General features: G+C 44.1%; 1 protein-coding gene across 15 annotated transcripts in view; it reads right to left on the bottom strand.

The window, feature by feature from the left end:
- Nucleotides 1–201: 201 nt before the first annotated feature.
- Nucleotides 202–17551, bottom strand: part of COL13A1 (collagen type XIII alpha 1 chain) — a 92477-nt gene continuing 75127 nt past the window's right edge. For all 15 annotated transcript variants that reach the window (XM_033515497.1, XM_033515488.1, XM_033515484.1 and 12 more), the window contains 6 exons: nt 16942–16995; nt 16616–16669; nt 15843–15878; nt 12999–13085; nt 8966–9004; nt 202–8403 (listed from right to left, as the gene is read on the bottom strand). In XM_033515497.1, the coding sequence (XP_033371388.1) occupies nt 8401–8403; nt 8966–9004; nt 12999–13085; nt 15843–15878; nt 16616–16669; nt 16942–16995 (273 nt within the window). In that variant the 3' untranslated portion in view covers nt 202–8400. The remainder of the gene's footprint in view (nt 8404–8965; nt 9005–12998; nt 13086–15842; nt 15879–16615; nt 16670–16941; nt 16996–17551) is intronic.

Here is a 17551-nt window from a genome sequence, read left to right as displayed (position 1 = left end):
CATCGAGGTTTCTCTCCTAAACCGTTACCATTTCCCACCAGTTCCACACTTCCCGGGCCTGGCTGGCAAACAGCAGATGGCGTGGTTGCCTCAGCCTGGGAACCTAAAACCCACCCCCCAAAGGGGGAGTGAATTCACCTCTGAGTGAATTTATGGGCTATGATTTGCATGTGGTGTCATCTACAAAAGACACAAACTATGTGTAGGTAAACAGGCACTTTTATAAAAGGAGAAGAAAGTATGTACATCGTAGGGAACAAAAGCAGACTGTACTGGAATAGGTATCTATGTATGTATTTAATTTATAAATTAAAGTAGAAATCTCACTAAAACATTGACACAAAGGAGTAAAGCTTCAACACAAGGCACAAGGAATTCATCAGACTCCTCTTGGAAAATACTGGGATGACACTTTAAATATAATGTCATGTTTACCATTACAACCATCCTCCCAGCCAGAGATATTTTTCGTAACCTCCTGCCTGTTTTTTTAGCCCACTTTTAGTTATCCAAAACCCATTCCCCAAATAAACTTCCTCCTAAATTCTCAAATATTTGTTCTCTTAATGTAGATAATTAATGTCAAGACCTTACTAAGGTAAGGCATTTAAAATTATAATATACAGCTCTGCATAGCAGTTTTTATCACAATATAAACCAGCAGCTCTGATAATATCGGCACTGGCTTCTTTATCTGATAAATGGGTACTTGGTGATTAAACATAAAATTCCTATTTTTACAAGAAGACAGAAATGCTTTGAAGGTGCTGTATTTAAGCAACACTTTACTTCTACAAAACTCAACTTTATTTACTACTGAGGAGTGGATTCAGGGGGTTCTTTAAGTGTATCTCTGGTTTCCAGGACAGTGATGGTTTCATTGAAGTCACTGGATTAATTAATGGACTCAGGAAATGTGTAACTTAAACTCAGCTTTTGTTCTGACATAAACATTCCTAAGCTACTTTTCAGTCATACAGATGGAAATAATTTACCTGGATCCCTTTCCTTGTACATGTTGAGTATTTAGTCCTTTAGTGTCTTTTTAACCTTATATCACACTGAGAAAAGATTTGCTTAAAAACTTAATAGTGAAAAAAAATATTTATAAAGAAACACCAAATAATTACAATATTTTAGTTCTGTTATGATCAGCATCACTCCTTATGGCACAGATGTCTCTGCTTTTGTAAAATAATGCTAGGAATGGTCAACATGGAATTCAGAATTCCCAAGATTAAAAACCAAACAAATCAGCACTATTGTATTATCAAGAAAAAAGCAAAAAACAGAAGTCAAATGCTCATTTTGGCTGAAGAAGCTCCTACTGAGGTTGAAAAGCCTGTGGGAAAGAGCAGCCCTTTGTTCTCTTCATTCTAGCAATTATTTAGTGAGGAATTTTGTCAAAGTCCAAAAAATTCCAAGTAGCTAAAGTATGTCAAAAGGAGTTGAAATAATGTCTTAGAAACAGCACAATGACAGTAAAAATTACTGGTAACACAAAAGTATACACAGCACATACATGAATCAATGCCAAATAACATTGGATATTCAATATACAGGCTGAAAAGCTCAATGTGAAGAGAAAAAAAAATGTAAAAAATGTATTCAGATTTAAACATCTCAATCAATTGATCAGTGTCTATAAGAGAAACATAGAAACAATGCCCTGTCAAGGTCTACTCACAATTCATCACTTTACTACAGCTACAATAAATATTCTACATCCAATGCCATCAAAGGGAAAAAAAAAACTTCTCTTGTAAAATACAAGGAAACCAGATATGTAAGGACACAGAGTTGCTTCAGAAATCATTCTCCTGCAGGTCATTAGTGCTTGTCTGGTGTTGGCTGATGAGCAGATCTTGGATAGAAGGTGTCCCAGTACCAAAGAATTTGGTGTCCAAGTGACACAAAGATGAGAAACTGGAGCAGTGCCAATGACAGGAGCGTTCCAGGTGTGAGAAAGGCCATCCAACGTGTTTCCTGTTGCTCTGAGGACTCTGAAGGCCGAGAGGGGATCAATGTGACTTTTTGGAGGAGCTAAGCCAGCTGGATAAGGGACAGCCCACACACCTCCAAGCCGGAGCATGGAGAGAAACCCCTCCCCACAGCCACTCACTGCACCCACTGGGGATGGAAGTGTGCCCATTGCTGCCTGCTCAGCATCTGGATGGAGATCATTCTGCATCCCTAAAGCCACGAGAATGGTGTGGGGTCAGGCTGTTCCTCCTGCATCAGGGGGATAATCTCAGCCCTTTTAGGGTGGGGGTGAACACAACGAATGCTCTGCCTCAGTTTGCCCTTCTTTAAATGTAACATGAGAACAAGGAATAATAGAGCAAAGGGAGTGGGAATGGGGCAGGTCATGAATGAATGCTGGGGGACCAGACTCAGAGAAGAGTCTGTTTATGGTGGCCTGCACAGTCCTGCTGCCTCCCTCTCCTGTTCACTGACATCACCCAGAAAAGGCTGTGGAATTTAAGGAGCTAACATTCTTCCTGTGGAAGGCTCAAAAAAAGGGTGAAACCGCTCGGTCTGTGGCACTGCTGGTAGGGGGCAACATCAGGGTAAAAGCAAATCTTTGCAGGACAGCAAAAGGAACGATTTACTGAAGCAACATTTTGAAACCTGACTGAAAAAAACAATGGAATTATCACAAAATGGAATTTCACACTCCCAGCAAACCCCCACCAGAGACAAGAGACTGACAAACAGCATACCACGGAAAGCAATAGTGTAAGTTGCACTCCACAAGCTCCACATTCAGTCCTCTCGTACCTGCCATTAATATCTAACTTATTGAGATTTGAAACAGCAGTTTAACAAACTCATGTTTAGCAGGAAAAAACAAAAGCTTAGCAGGATTTTCTTGAAAAAAGAAATTGCAATATTCTAACTCAGTTTAAAAAAAGAACAAGCAAAATCGTAAGAAAGCTACAAAACTACACTGCCCTTGCTGCCTTTTAAACAGTAAAAGCTTTACAGTCAACTCTAAAATAAATCACAAACATCTACAATCTTAATTCATGTCCGATGTCGTCAGACCAAAATGTTTACCAAAGCAGGCCTACAAGGAGGGAGGGAAGGATGGAAGGAAGGGTAGATATTAACAGTGAGTGGAAAATGATCAAAAAGTAACCAACAGAGATTTTCTGAAAATGCAGAGAAGAAAGCAATTATTTTGTCTGGATCAAAGACGTCTGGAGGAAATAGGGACAAAAAGAGGGGAAGGGAAGAAAAAAAACCGAAGTGTAAAAGAAGGGGAGACCTTCATCCAGCAAAGCATTTGCACATAGGCTCAGGGTGAAGCACAGCCTAAAGCCAAGCTTGAACCCGAGTGTGCTGCTGGATCCAGAGGAGGGAAAACAATAGCAACAGACAGTAATACTTGAGCAGGTACCCTGCAAGAACTTGCCATCTTCAAATAAACGTCTTTCTAAATTAATTTTTCAGCTCTTTCTAGCCAAGCCTGTGATTTCAGGCTGTAGAACGCTGCTGAAGAGGACACAGCGACTCTTGCCAGACTTCACGGCTTTCAAACAGACCACCTGAGGTGGGAAGAGACCATTTCCAGTCGGCTGGTCCCTAACGTAGCCCTTTCGCACTTTGTAAATGTAAATGAAGAGTTGTGGAGGGAGCGTTTTTTGTCTGGGAGAGGTCACTGGCGCCTGGTCCCTAGGTGTGGCCTTTGGGGATATGTTTATCCCCACTAAAAACAGGTTTGCCGACAGAAAGCACCTTTTCACTACTGAACTTGGGGAGAAAAAAACACAACAGGAATGTCCTTAGGACATTTTGGGTGAGGAACTTTCACGCACAAATTCCAAAAGCCCATTAAAAATATACCTAAAAGAAAACACAACAGAATAGAGCAAACAAATTGCCCCCCAAAAATCATTAACAAAAAGTAAAAGTAACATTATCAAACTATATATATAATGGTTTTCATTAAAAAAGAAGGAAAAATGCACACCTACCGCCTGCAGTTCTGGTCAGGTTCTCCCTCTGCCCACCCCAAAAAAGTAAAAATTTAAAAAAAAAAATACAAATAAATTAATCTTTCCACCTGGTTCCCAAGTGAAACAATTCCTCCCTCTGCTACTCTATTTCCTGAACACATCTGTTAGAAACCTCAAGAAAAAAATCTGCAGTTCTTCATAAGAATCTGAAAGTAGGAGTAGTAGGAGTTTGCAAAGAGAATCTTTGCAAACCTGGACTTATTTTAACAGTAGGCTTCCTGTGCTTTGGAGAGAGGAGATGGGTGTCAGGTACGGGTGTCCTTATCAGAACATCAGAATGATTCCACCTGTGCTGACAAAGAGTGTTTGAATCTGGGATTGCCCTGGGTTAATGGCATCCCTTTGAGCTTGAAATCAGCACTTTCTCCCCATTGTAATGCGAATTGCTTAGGGCTTGGATCTGTCTAATGATTGAGATAATATCATTCATTAGCTCTAATAGCAATGGCCCTGCCTCACCCAAGCGTTTCAATATGCAAATGGCATCATTTAGGCCAGCGGGAGTCACTCCCTTAAAATTAAATATGTGGTTTACTACTTGGGCAAATGGGATTCCCAATGCACGCAGGGAAGTTGAGATGTTTTGTCAGGTTCAAAAGATAGGTACTTATTTTAAGTTGGGTTGTTTTTTTTAAATAAATTGCAAGAGCTGGAAGACACCTGAGCTTCCATGTTAACCTTCAGCAGTGGGGGCTGAGTAAAGGATGCCAGGTTTGCATGGCAGCTGGCAGAAAGTATCCAGGATTGTATATTCTGCCCTTCAGGCAGCTGGGAAACGTCCTCTGAAGCCCTCAGCACTTTGCCAAATCTTTATTTCCCTTTAGCGAACATATGAAAACATGTAACGGTGGAATTGAACCTTTGTGATCCTTCTTTTCTACCTGGATGTGCATCTGTGGAGATGTACCCACAAAAGGATCTTAATGGGCCAGCAGAAACCATTTCTGGAGGGCTCCAGACAAAGTACATCTGGAGGGTGCAGTGGAGACCAAAGCACAAGGAAGCAAAGGAACTTAGTCAGTGAAACCAGACTTTTTCCACACTCCACATTTTCCTCTTCTGACAACATATTTCATGCCTTCAGAATCCAGTATGGTTTAAAAAAACCCCAAACAAACCAATGTCATTTTCTTATAATTAAACGGGAGAAGAAAGTTTGTGATGAAAAGGTTCAAGATGGAATCATCAATGATACAGGTGGAAGTTTGTCACCTGGTAACCAGAAATGGTAGCAAAAAAGTGTTATCACATCCTCTCTGAGCAGCACCCTGAACTGAACACGGGGGTTTCTCTGCTTTTCTAAAGAGAAATGTTCAAGAAGGGTTTCTTTCTTGGATCAAAGGATCCCCTCCCAGAAATATTGTCTGTGTCTTGCACTCATTTATGTAGCTGCTGCTGGAAAATGAGCTTAATTCTTCATCCGAAGAGTCTGACCACAATAGTAGAATGAAATTTAAATGACCGAAGAAAAAGAATACAAATGGTGCCATTCTCAACCCCTGCCACTGGCCTCTGGGAGAAAACAGAAAGCAAAGCAGAAAGCGCTGGCACGCCGAGCTCCCACAGCCCCAGCATCTGGGCACAAGTTCCTGGTGCACTGCTGAGGAACTCTTGCCAAGCTCCAGGGAGGGAACTTGCAAAACATCTCCAGCAAATCTTCAGGAAGGTCTTCCTTCTCCTTTCACTCTGCTGCCATTTCCCAAGCTTCTCCACCCTCAGACTCACTTTCTGGCTATCAGCCAAGGAGTTTGACCCTTGAAATGGCAGACAAAAGGTTTCACATGAAAACAGACAGGCAGAACTGACAGGAATCCACAGCAACAGCAGCCTGGTTACAGGTTTTAGTAGGGACAGAGCCTGAAACTTAAATTGCCACACTCAGGGTGGTACAAACCCAGCTGCCCCGCTTGGGTTTCTTCTGACATGCTTTAGGTTTGGGAAGAGCAGCAGCTCAGTGTGGTATCACTGATTTGAGCCCTCTTGTCTATCCCCAGCAGCTGATGAGATTGTATCAGTATTGGGGCTGTAGAACAGCAATCCAAAATGGTTATCTGGTACTTCAATTCCAATGCCTGGCTATAATCTGCCACAGCCACAGGGAACATTTGTCACCATTTTCCCAACCTTTAAATGAGTGGGGACCCTACACGTTTTCCCAGTAGCAGTTAAGTCTTTGCTGACCCAAGTCAGGTATTTTCAAGAGTTCTGGCAATTTCACTTCAGGGTCCCGTACACCTCAGGCAAGAGCTTTCTGACAAATACAGCAATCAGAAAACAGCCCAAGAAACAAAACAGGTACAGCATCACCTTGAGAGTCCTTAACCTTTCAGGAGCTGTGTCAGGACGGGGTAACAGAGGTGCACTTGCTTTGCTCTTGGATCAGATAAAAACAACCAACAACAATCCCATGTGGAGCAATCATAAAAACCATGCTACACAGACCAAAGGGAACAGTAAGCATTGGCAGGTTCTCCATGGGATCTCTGTGATTTTAAGCATTTAAGAATAGCCAGGATTCTTAGAAGGGACTGAAGCATTCAGACATCCTACCTTGAAGCTGAATGCTTCGAGATCAGAGCAGAAGATATTACTGCTACTACAACCTTCCAAACACAAAGCAGGAGTACACCTAGCTTTGGTAACTTAAAGTAACTGCTTTAACAGGTGTGCAATTGAAACACAATTGGAACATTAGCTGTTCCAATTAGCTCAGCTTCACAGCTGCAAAGCCTTTTAACAGGGAGCTGAGGCTTTTATTAACAACATCTATTACTGAGAAAACCAGCGAGAATCCCTTAGTGCTCTGTGGTTCATTTTCTTTCTGTGCCGTTTCCGCTCCAGTACGCCGAGCATCTCATGAAAACATCACACGTAAAAATGTTTCATCCCAAGGACAATGTTGGCATGAGAACAAATGGTTGTAAATACCACCAATTAGTTTAGGTTGAAAGAGTCACAAGGAGTTTCCTAACTGTGAGAGCACTGGAGTCGGAACAGCCTGCAGGGCAGGGAGGGACAGGACAGTGGAAACCTCACTGGTTTTAGATGAAATTCAATAAATTTCTGAAAGTGTGAGGTGACAGATGGATTGCAGCAGTCAGAGCCTGGGCTGGGTTCCTTGGGCAGTCCCCAGCAGGACTGTGTAGGAGGGAACTACGTCCCTTCTCTGTCACTTTATGATGATAGTGCTAAGAAGCTGCATGGAATCATCTGGAAAAATAACCAATTAATAGGCTGTGAACAGATGAATAGTTGAGTACAGGGAGAATCACGGTGGTGACCCCTTCCACTGGCACAGCTGTAGCCAGGAGGAGCCAAATTCCTGTTGTGGTGGCAAAGAGCAGGACTTCAGTGGATCAGTCTCACTAATAAATCAGCACTCCTGTTTCTCCTTTGGGACCATTAAATACTGGCAGCTTCCCCCTGAGGCTCCTGCTTTGCCCACTGCCTTTGCCCACTATGTGAAGAGCCAAGACAAGTGGACATCTCTTAGAGAATAGATTTAGCCTTCCACTTTCCCCCTCATTTTCTAAGCAAAGCACGCTGTTATGTTCACTTTAGCCTGGTAGTGTTTTCCTCTCTGGGTAGTTTAGACTTGAGACATCGACAAAGGTAGGTCAGGAAGGATAATTAAGATGTGCATATGCAAATTATAATTATACACTCTGCAAATTCGCATGCCACCTTCGGTAAACATTTTTAAAAGCCACGTGGGTTGATTTCACAAACACACATTTGTTAGGGTATCAAGGTATGCTGCGTTATGCTTAATTTTAAATTAGGCTTTAATTAAGCTGCTTGAAGGCCTGCAATTTAGAAAGGGATTAGAATTTCTTGCTAACCAGGGCTCATTTTCATGAGGGTTATTCCAGTTCATGGAGGGATAATTATAGATTACGGTGTCTCTACATTCCCAGTGCATGGGGACTACTACGAGGTTTTTCAGCAACACTTTAATTCATCACAACAGAAGTGTTAATATTTCACTTTAATAAAAAATACATAATATTTTGAAATATTCTTGAATGATCCAGCTTGAAAAATGAAAATGACCTTTAAATCTATACAGGGCAGTTCCTTTGGGCACTTTTAATGCAATAATTTATTAAGCTCCTATATTCATCATGTGTGCACAAATACCATGTAAATATTACAGCTGTACTCCATGACAAAATAAGCATAATGCAGACATAGAATCATACAGAGAACTGACAAATGGGGGAAAAGGGAGATCTAGTATTTTCTGTACAAAAAAAATATGCCACTTTTTGATAATTTGTAAAAATGCTTAACTTTTGGCATTTCAGAGAAGAACACCGTATAAAAATAAATATTCTATGTACAGTAACACACACAGGTCAGTCCAGGGTTAGAATCATCACTGCAAAAGAAAACATAAACAAGTGTTAGTGACAGCCCACAGGGGCAAGGACCACGCCATGGGGGGAAGGAAACTGTTGGGGAAGCTGGCTCTGGGCTCTCCAGGAGGAAAAGGATCTCAGCAGGGACCCTTTCTGCCTCTCCAGGTGGCAAAGCAAGGGCGGGGGATTCATCCCAGGCTGACTCTGCCTCCACCCTCATCCTCCCACTGTGGCTTAAGCACTTGGCATTAACACCCACAGTGGACACTGAAAGTGGGCCAGACCCCGGGGAGTGCAGGGGGCGTCTGAACCCAGGTGGAAATCTCATCTTTGTGCAAGGATTAGAGCACTTTGGGGCCAGGCAGCCCAAAGGCCACAGATACAGCTCTCTCCTTTGTAGCCCACAGAGCTGAACTGTGATACACAAATAAGGTGGAGTTTTGGTTGCCACTTTTCTGGGATACAGTCCTGGAAATCCCATCCATGCATCCACACCTCTTCTGCCCTTAGCCAGATTCATGGAAAAACATTAGCAGGAGCCATGGCACTGCCAACTCAGCACACCAACATTTCCAAGATTACCTTATTCCAGCAGCCTTGAACTGGAAGGCCATCTTCCCCCTGTGGAAAAGATGGAAGAAACAGCAGTTTATGACACAGAAAATAGCACAGAGATGGAGAAAGGAAGGCATGGGTTAACTGTTACTGCAACAAACAGTTTGAACCAGGGCTGGAGGAATAGTCAGAGAGATATTCCTCACCCTTTGGATGACCCAGACTTCTGGCTGGCAGAACCAGTGCAGCCTGAAGCAGGGGCTGGGGTGAAGAGGGGAAATGCCTGCAGGCTGTGCAAGGGACTTATGTACCCGAGAACCACTCTCCCCTAAGAATGGAGTCTATCCAGGCTTCCTTGAAGGAAGACAACAAGGAACCCAGGAGGTCCAACTCAGCCTGATAAACACTGCCAGGGGCTGGCAGTGGAAAGTAAGAGGTGGCTGCTGTGTGTCCTCAGGCCTGGCTCTGTAACATTGAGCTTAAAAGCCAATCCCAGAGTCAGCACTAACCTCAGACCCTGAGGAGGGTCTGGAAAAAAAATCTCCATTTCCTTCTGCCCTGCCTGTTAAAGGGTTTGCTTTGTCATGTGAGACACTGTCCAGTTATCTCTTCTTGCCTCTGGGGAGATCCTCCTCCAGGGAAATTAGGAAGGCGAGCAGCTGGGCAGCCCCTCTGCTGCTTCAGGATGTCTCAACTGAGTCCCTGAAAAGGGACTTTGGCTTCAATAACATCAGTGGGATTTGTGTGAAAAGCCCCTGGCGCTTCTGCGACCGTGATGTTTTAGGCTCCGTGGCTGGGAAATGCTTTTGTAGATGACTGCCATTCATTTCAACCCTGTGCAGCCCTCTTTGACGGGCTAGATATGACACCAGTGCTAAGGTGCTCTGGAGCAGCAGATAAAAGTCAAGGTGTAAGGAAATACATCTCTGACACGAGAAGTCAAATTCTTGTGCCGAGTGCATGTGGCAGACTCACGGTCTATCACTATTCCCCAGGAAACCCCAAAAAAATACAAACAGAAAAGCAAATGCACAATAATATATTGAGAAATGAACTATTTACTGGAGATGCACTTCCAGGGGGCTGATGAACTGAAAATTGCCATGTTGTTATAACAATATTGCTTTTCAAATGCATTTTTCAGACTTTGGTCTCCTCGTGCCCCTTCCCCCCAACTAAGTGGAAATCCAGAATTACAACTTATTTACTGGGTAAATTGTGGTTTTCCCATTGGTACACTGGTGGTGACAGGAATGACTGGTACAGTGCATGGCAGGAGGAGTTGGGAAGTTAGGTGTATGAAGGAATGGAGGCCAGGGAGTGACAGCTTAGGGATCAAAGGAAGACCAGGGTCACAAGGAAGTGTTTGTTGCGGGCGAATGTGCCGAGAACGGAAACATGACATGCTTATTAGTACCAAGGATCTCCTTCCACATATCTCAGATGTGCAGAGAGTTAGTTCACAGCCTCCATAAGCTACACACATGGATGTGTCAGCTGGATGCTAAGCTTTTAACCTAGTTGGATCAAAAAACATGCTTATTCACGTTCCCAAGCTAGCTTGCATGCCAGAACACCATGTATAAAAAATAACAGCATCCATATTTCATCAGATTTTCTGGCAAGTTTCCCTTCACAAAAATAGGTATGAAAAGAAGTGTGAGTTTGAATATGGCCATGTGGGGTGAATCCTCCCTGGGAGCAGTGACAAAACCAGAAAGGTCATCTGCCAGGACACTGGTGGAACCCTTGCACCTGTGAAATTAGGTGCCTTCAGCCTGAAGTTATTCCATAGGAACCTGGCTTTGGGCATTGGGAGACAAAACACACGGCTCTGTGGTCTTCCTCCTTTGTGCACCGTTCTGGGCAGGTTTGGTTTCACCCCTGGGACTGGAAGAAGTTTCTACTACCCAGAAGTTATAGAGCAGCAAGTGAGACTTTACCAGAAGTCACTGCCCCAAAGAGGCAAGGGCAGCACACACAGGAGGGAACACTGGAAAGAAAATTGATGTTGGTTCTTCACAAAGCTCAGATAACAAAGGCTTTAAATGGCATCTTCATGGTGGGGTTTTGGGGTGTTTTCACCTCAAGAAACCAGGAAAACCTTTCAAACTAAATGTGCCTTTTTGCTTAGGGTTATTTTTCCCAGCTAGCTGAACAATATCTCATCCCTTGTAGATGGCATCAAACATTCTTAAGTGAGCGTAAAGCTCGGCAGGGCCATCCTCAAACAAACCTTGTCATGCCAAACAGGGCTGGATGGGCAGGGCAGGACAAATTTCTTCGTATTACAGAGATGTTGAGACTGTGCAAGGGAGCAAAAACATCACCTGAATGGCTACATCTTCAGAAAACTCAGAGAAAATTAATAAATTGGTGACCTTTATTGGGATAAATAGTTGGGGTACAGTGTTTCTGAATAGATTGGGCTAGATTAGGCACTAATACAATAATCATTTTATCACTTGAATAAGATGGATATTGGGAAACAGGCAATACTAAATTCAAATTTTTTGGATGCTATGGATACAATTTGGACTTTTGGGGAGAGTCATAAATTGGAATTATCCAGCAGGGAGGTTAAGTGTCCCCATTAATATGTTTCATGTGGGCTTACTTATGGGATAACTACTATTTTCAGTCATCTTCACGTATGGGGTATAGGGAACCATGTCAGGCTGTGCTCATCACACACAAGCATTAAAAATAGAGTTAATGAAGGACACAAGCACTGCAGCTCCTTGTGAGGAAGCCAAGCCAGCTCAGAGCTGGGTCTGCATACACTGATTTACTGGAAATTGTCAGAGTGAAGGCAAAGGAAGAAGTGAAGCCGTTGTAAATAAAACCACATTCCAACTATTTTTTCTCATGCCACAAAGTGTTGCTGACAGCAGCTGGGAATCAGAATGAAGGGAAGGGCCTGGTTCTGACAGCAGCAATGGGAGGAAGGGAATATGGAGACAGGTAAGGAAGGAACTGCCAGGTGTTTCTAGGGCATGGGATCAGAAATTGGGGGGGATCAGAAAACAGCACCAAGAGCCAAAAAGCAAACGAGCATGCAGGAAAGGGAAGGTACACCATACCAATGGGCATGGGGCATCCAGGCCGTCCAGCCCAGGTAGCCCCGGCTCACCCTTCTCGCCTTTAAAACCTCGGAGACCCTGTTTATGAAATCAACCACTATCGTTATTTCAGTCAGTGCCAGCCGGCTCTGTGTCCCAGGAGGAGAGGCTGAGAACCCACTGGGACTGGCACAGGGCACTCAGCTGCACACCCAGCACAGACCCCTGTCTGCACAGTCAGCTGTGCCTGCATCAGCAGCAGTTTCCTGTCTGGTTTTCTGTCATCTACAAGTTCTCTGAGTTAAAGCTGAGAGGATGGGAATGGTGTTTCCTCCATTCCAAAATCATCTGTTCCTCAGATCCTCACTAAGAAACCCAGCAGCTGGATTTCTAAAAGCATGATCCCCATGAACTCTTGGGATTTGCGGCACTGCTAGCAGATTTTTGGCAGTGTTTCCTGCAGTGTATGAATTTAGGTAAGAATGTACACATATTCCTGTATTTATCCATTTGCCTAGACTTATAGCCAATCTGTTATGACAGAAACACATCCCATTTAGGATAACCGAGACTTGTTTTCCCTCTGGGTAGTGCAGCTCGAGTGCCCTGTGTGCTCTCAGGCCATCACATCTGCTGGCTGTTATTCCAAGGCAAGGAAACCAGCATTCCAGTTTTGCTGCCACGTAGATTTGATCCCATCGAGCATCTCCAGAGAAGAACCAGCAGCAAAGGAGACAGGGCTCTATCCGCAGTGGAGAAAGCCCTGCGCTCCCAGCACGTGGAACACCCCATGTACCCAAACTTTTGTGAGGTCTGGAAGAGGAAGGAACATAACCATGGTCACTCAGAGGATCAGTTGGTCCCAGGCTGTGGTGGGAACCCAGCTGGGCCTTATCCGAATGTTGCACTTTTGCAAGACCATTATTTATGTTATGATTTCCTTCTGTCTTCCCCATCAACACATCTTAAAACAATACATTTGATGAAACAGGACATACCAACGGACAGGGTGCATCTAATCCAGGTGCTCCTTGGTCTCCCTTATCCCCTTTAGACCCTCTAGAGCCTTTCTTGCCCCTCTCCCCCTGTAAATAATAGTTTAGTCCAAGAAAAAAAGAATACACAAAAGCTTTAGGATCATCCATTTCAAACAAATGTCAGCGATAGTTTAAGAAAGGATAAACATTTAGGAAACATTTTAAAATAAATCTCCCTCTGAGATGTTACATGAAGACCAACGTATGGAGCTGCTGAGCTGTAACTGAGCTGCATGAATGCCATGGCTGCAGTCCCACACTGGCAGACTGAGGGCTCAGCATCAGAGGGGTCAGCACACACTTCTCAGGGCTCCCCAGACATCAGAGAGGGGCACCCTGGAGAACTGGCTGACCCCAGACACACAGGATGGGAAACCACCCCTCTGGCCAGCATGTGCCACCTTAGCTCAATCTCCAGCTGGCTGGGAAGGTCCCTCTGCCACTGGAGCTCTGGGATAGCACTGGGATGCTTTTTTTACCCCTCTGAATTCCCATTCTTAAACAATGTCTCATTTAGGGAGCTGTCAGCCAGGGAATCAAGGAAGTACTCAGCTCTGAGTCTGCACATTCTGGCTGTCCTTTGGGATGCTCTGAGTAGTGCTCTCCCAAAAAACCTGTTAGACCAGGGAGTAGTCCTAGGCAGCACAGCCACAGGGTCCCTGAGCCTTAACTGGCAGCACAAGGCAGGGCATAGTGTGCTATTTGCCAGTTATATCCATACCAAATCCTTCTGGATAACAGGAAATTGTCAAAGCTGCTGAGCACGAAACAGGGGGAAGGGGCTGCTGCACAGGGAACTGAACTTGGGGTCCTTGTGGGGAGTGTTAAAGGAATTAAGGGATAAAAACAGACAGCACAGGCTGCTGCTGCTTCTTTTTTAAAAACAAGTGTTAAACCCAAAGCTGGCAAGAGAAATGGATGGGAGAGGAGAGGCAATGAGAAGTCACCCAGAACCAAGTACCAGAATGGAGAGGATAATCCAGGAGAAATGCAGCATGGGTTGCTCTGGAGGAAGGAACCAGGAAGAAAGGTGGAAGAGGAGGAAGGGATAAAGGGGACAAAGGTGGACCTGTAGGAGCAAGGAAGATGCACAAACACACAAAAGCCCCCCCACCTCCCCCCAGGCATTAAAATAACAGCAGGACAAGTTCAGGGTTCACACTTTTTCAGCTGGATTACACAAAATGCTGTCTATTATTAGTGCCACAACCCAGGCACAGCTATGCTGATCTCCTGCTCCAAGCAGAGAGCAGCAGGAGCATTTCTGGGATTTAAAAAGCAGAGAGGAAAAGAGAGGATTTTGGCAAACTGGGATTTCAGTGTAAGGAGTAAGGGGAAACCCCCGTACAAAGGCTCAGTGGCAAAAGGGGTATTTTCTAGGGTCCCCTGAGATACTGCACTTGCCCATTTACACTCCTGAAGTTCCTCACACTTTTCCATTGCAAACCATGGGCTGCAGTGAGGATGCTTCAAGGGGCCAGCAGAACTCCCCACTTGTGCTTTCCAGCTCATCCGCCACAAGGAGCTGCAATTTCTCCCAGATTTCACTTGCTTTTATGCCAGAGCTCCGAGAAATGCCATCTAATGGAAGTGCTCTCTTAACTAAAGGACTCAGTTCAAAAACCAACTGAAAAAGTCTAGGAATTAAAAATGACATTTTTTAGAAGCCACACAAGCAAAACAAAAGTGAAGAGAAGGTTAAGAAGCAAAGCCAGAAATGCAGTGATTAAAAAAGGGGAGAACTTTGGTGCTTCCATGAAACTTGAACCTTTCTCCCCTAGTTTAAGATGCCAGTTGGCTAGTGCTGTCCAAAACTGCCTTTTCTTGTGCAGAGTAAGGTCAGAAATCAATTGCAGATAGAGAACAGAGAACACTCACTATACATCAAAAGCAAATCCATACAGTGAAATCATCACACGGGCACATGCTCTATAAAAAAATTACACCTCCAGATAAATTTAGGTGATGCCAGAGTCTTATGAATAAAAGGTGTGACTACATTCACTTGTACTGTATTGAAGTGCTTGACATTCATACAATTGTAATATTACTAACTCAAATCCAAAAGTAATTTATATTTCTAATATATAATAATTTATATTTCTAAATGTAAGTTATATCCAACCATAGCTCCTAAATGTTTTTATTAAAAAGATTCAGATTCAAAGCCTTAACAGGCAACAAAACCTGATGAAAAAGAAGGAGCTTCTCCACATGCACTTTTTATTAAGGTTTATCTTTCAGTAACACAGGTGGTACAATGGGAAAGCTGCCATTCCTGCTCCTGGGTTTGACCCAGCTCTTCACCATCACATCCATTCAGGACAATGCCTAAAGGAGACTTCAGGCCTGATTCAAGACAGGCGAATTTAATTTATCTTTTTGAAACTTCCATCTTTCAAATTCTCTGTGGGATTGTTTTCTAGAAGACAACCTTCTTTTTCATGCTTCAGGGGCAATTTATAAGTACTGAAATAAGATTTGCTGGCTGCACCTCAGCTAATTCTGCCAGGAATCCCTACACACATCAGTAACTAGAGAAGCAGCATTTCCTAAAGCACACCACATTGCCCTAACTCATGTCCTGTGCTTCAGTGAGAACAGAGGTGTGAAAACATTACAAAATCCCTCCTACAGCCTTCAGAGAGATGTAGCACAATGTTCCAGGTGATGGAACGAGCTACAAGGGGTGTACAGTAACGTGGATGAAGGCTTGGCACACAAACACATGCTGGCTGCTCCAGGTGCACAGGAGTTAACTGGGCTGCTAGCAATTAAACACAAGGGGTTTGCCTGGTAACTTACCCGGACTCCCTTGTCACCAGGTAGACCTTGTAAACCCTGAAATGCATCAACACAGAAAGAAACATTTGAAAACAAGCAGATTTCACCATAGTCCCACCTAAGAGAGGAATGTATGCTCAGGATTCTGGCTTTTTTCCCCCCATTTGTACCAATGGCTATGTCAAAATTAAAACTTTTCCAGCAGGCAACCTCCTCTTCACCTCCATCAGACCATCCAGGTGGTAACACCACTACTACCTACCCTACTCTTCAGATAAGAAACAAAATTAATTTTGACAATTCAACAATCTTCCTTTTTCATGTTAAACAACAAGGCTGCCCCATGACTGCATTAGACCACAGCACCAACACTGGGCCTATTTTGCAAAAAGCAATCCCAGACAGTGGGATTAACCTCACTGAAGGCAGTTTTTGTCCCTGCAATGACAAGACAGGGCTCTCAGGCAGGCAGGAGGCAGACACCCAGGCTGTGAAAGGTAAAGGAACGTGCTCAAAAGTAGCATTTTGGACTAAGAGTCCCACACAGCTTCTTTAGGTAGTTCAAGGACCAAGGTGAATTAACAGTTTCCTTTCAGCCTCCTCCACATCACTCTGAGTCAGCTCTAGAGCTAACCAGCTTTTTGTGTCACTCCCATAGTGAACAAAATCTTGTAACTTGAGTTACGCCTAACCCAGCTGTGACTGCCAACCCTGCATTACAGCAGCATCTTCAGCTGTCAACCCCAGCAAGGAAACAGGCTCTGGAGATAAATCCCTAGGATTCCCATACTTACAGGAAGCCCTGCTGGCCCCATTGGTCCTGCAACTCCAGGATCTCCTTTACTGCCCTGAAATGGATAGAAAAGAATAGAAACTGTTCACATTCCTATTCAGTACAAACAGGCAGCAGAGCACCGGAGAAGAAAAAGCAAAGCATGCATTTCAAAGCACCTGAAAAACCCCAAGGATGAGATACTCAAGCACCAAAGAGGCCAAGCTGAGGGTCTCGTATACACAAGGAGAGGGCAATTCCAGCTCTGGAAAAGCCTAGAGCTCCTCTATCTATCCCTCAGAGCTGCTGTATCTTATAGAGCATCCATCAGTTCAGAAACAAACTCACCCTTTCTCCTTTTGGTCCTGCTGGTCCCGAAACCCCAACTGGTCCTGGAATACCCTGCAGTTGTAGGAAGGAAAACACATCAGGACACTTTTATTCCAGGGCTTCCTTAAAGCCAGGAGACACTGCTGCTCCCTTAGGGAAAGCACAGCTTGGGAGGGCAGGCTGGTGGTGGAAGGCACTTAGCACCACTACAGCTTTCAGTGCTGGTGGAGATGGATTTGAAGTAGTTGGTAAGGCAATTTGAAGAACATGGGAACTGCTGTGTTAGATCACACCAGCACCACTGTACAGAGCCTCGTTTTTAATCCTGAAGTTCTCTCTTGACAATTATTTCAGCAGGCATTTCTACCAGCTCCACAAACAGGAATTCCTTCTTGCTGGTTTGTACCACACAAGGCTGAAAGCTGTAGCAGAATAAAGGCCATTTACACACATGACAAGCAGTTCACTTTTCTTTTTCCTTACGTCCTTATTTCCTTTACCCCCTCCCGGAGTCAGCGTAGCTGAGCGAGATGCGAAGCGTTGGGTCAGTGTTTCATGCAAGCTGACAGACCCCAAGCTGCAGTGCTGAATGCAGGTGTGTGCAGGCACAGATGTGAGCTGGGAGGGG

Source organism: Parus major, chromosome 6 (assembly GCF_001522545.3).
Source record: "Parus major isolate Abel chromosome 6, Parus_major1.1, whole genome shotgun sequence".
NCBI lineage: Eukaryota > Metazoa > Chordata > Aves > Passeriformes > Paridae > Parus > Parus major.
The sequence above is the reverse complement of the archived record's forward strand: the minus strand, read 5'-3'. Positions and strand labels throughout refer to the sequence as shown.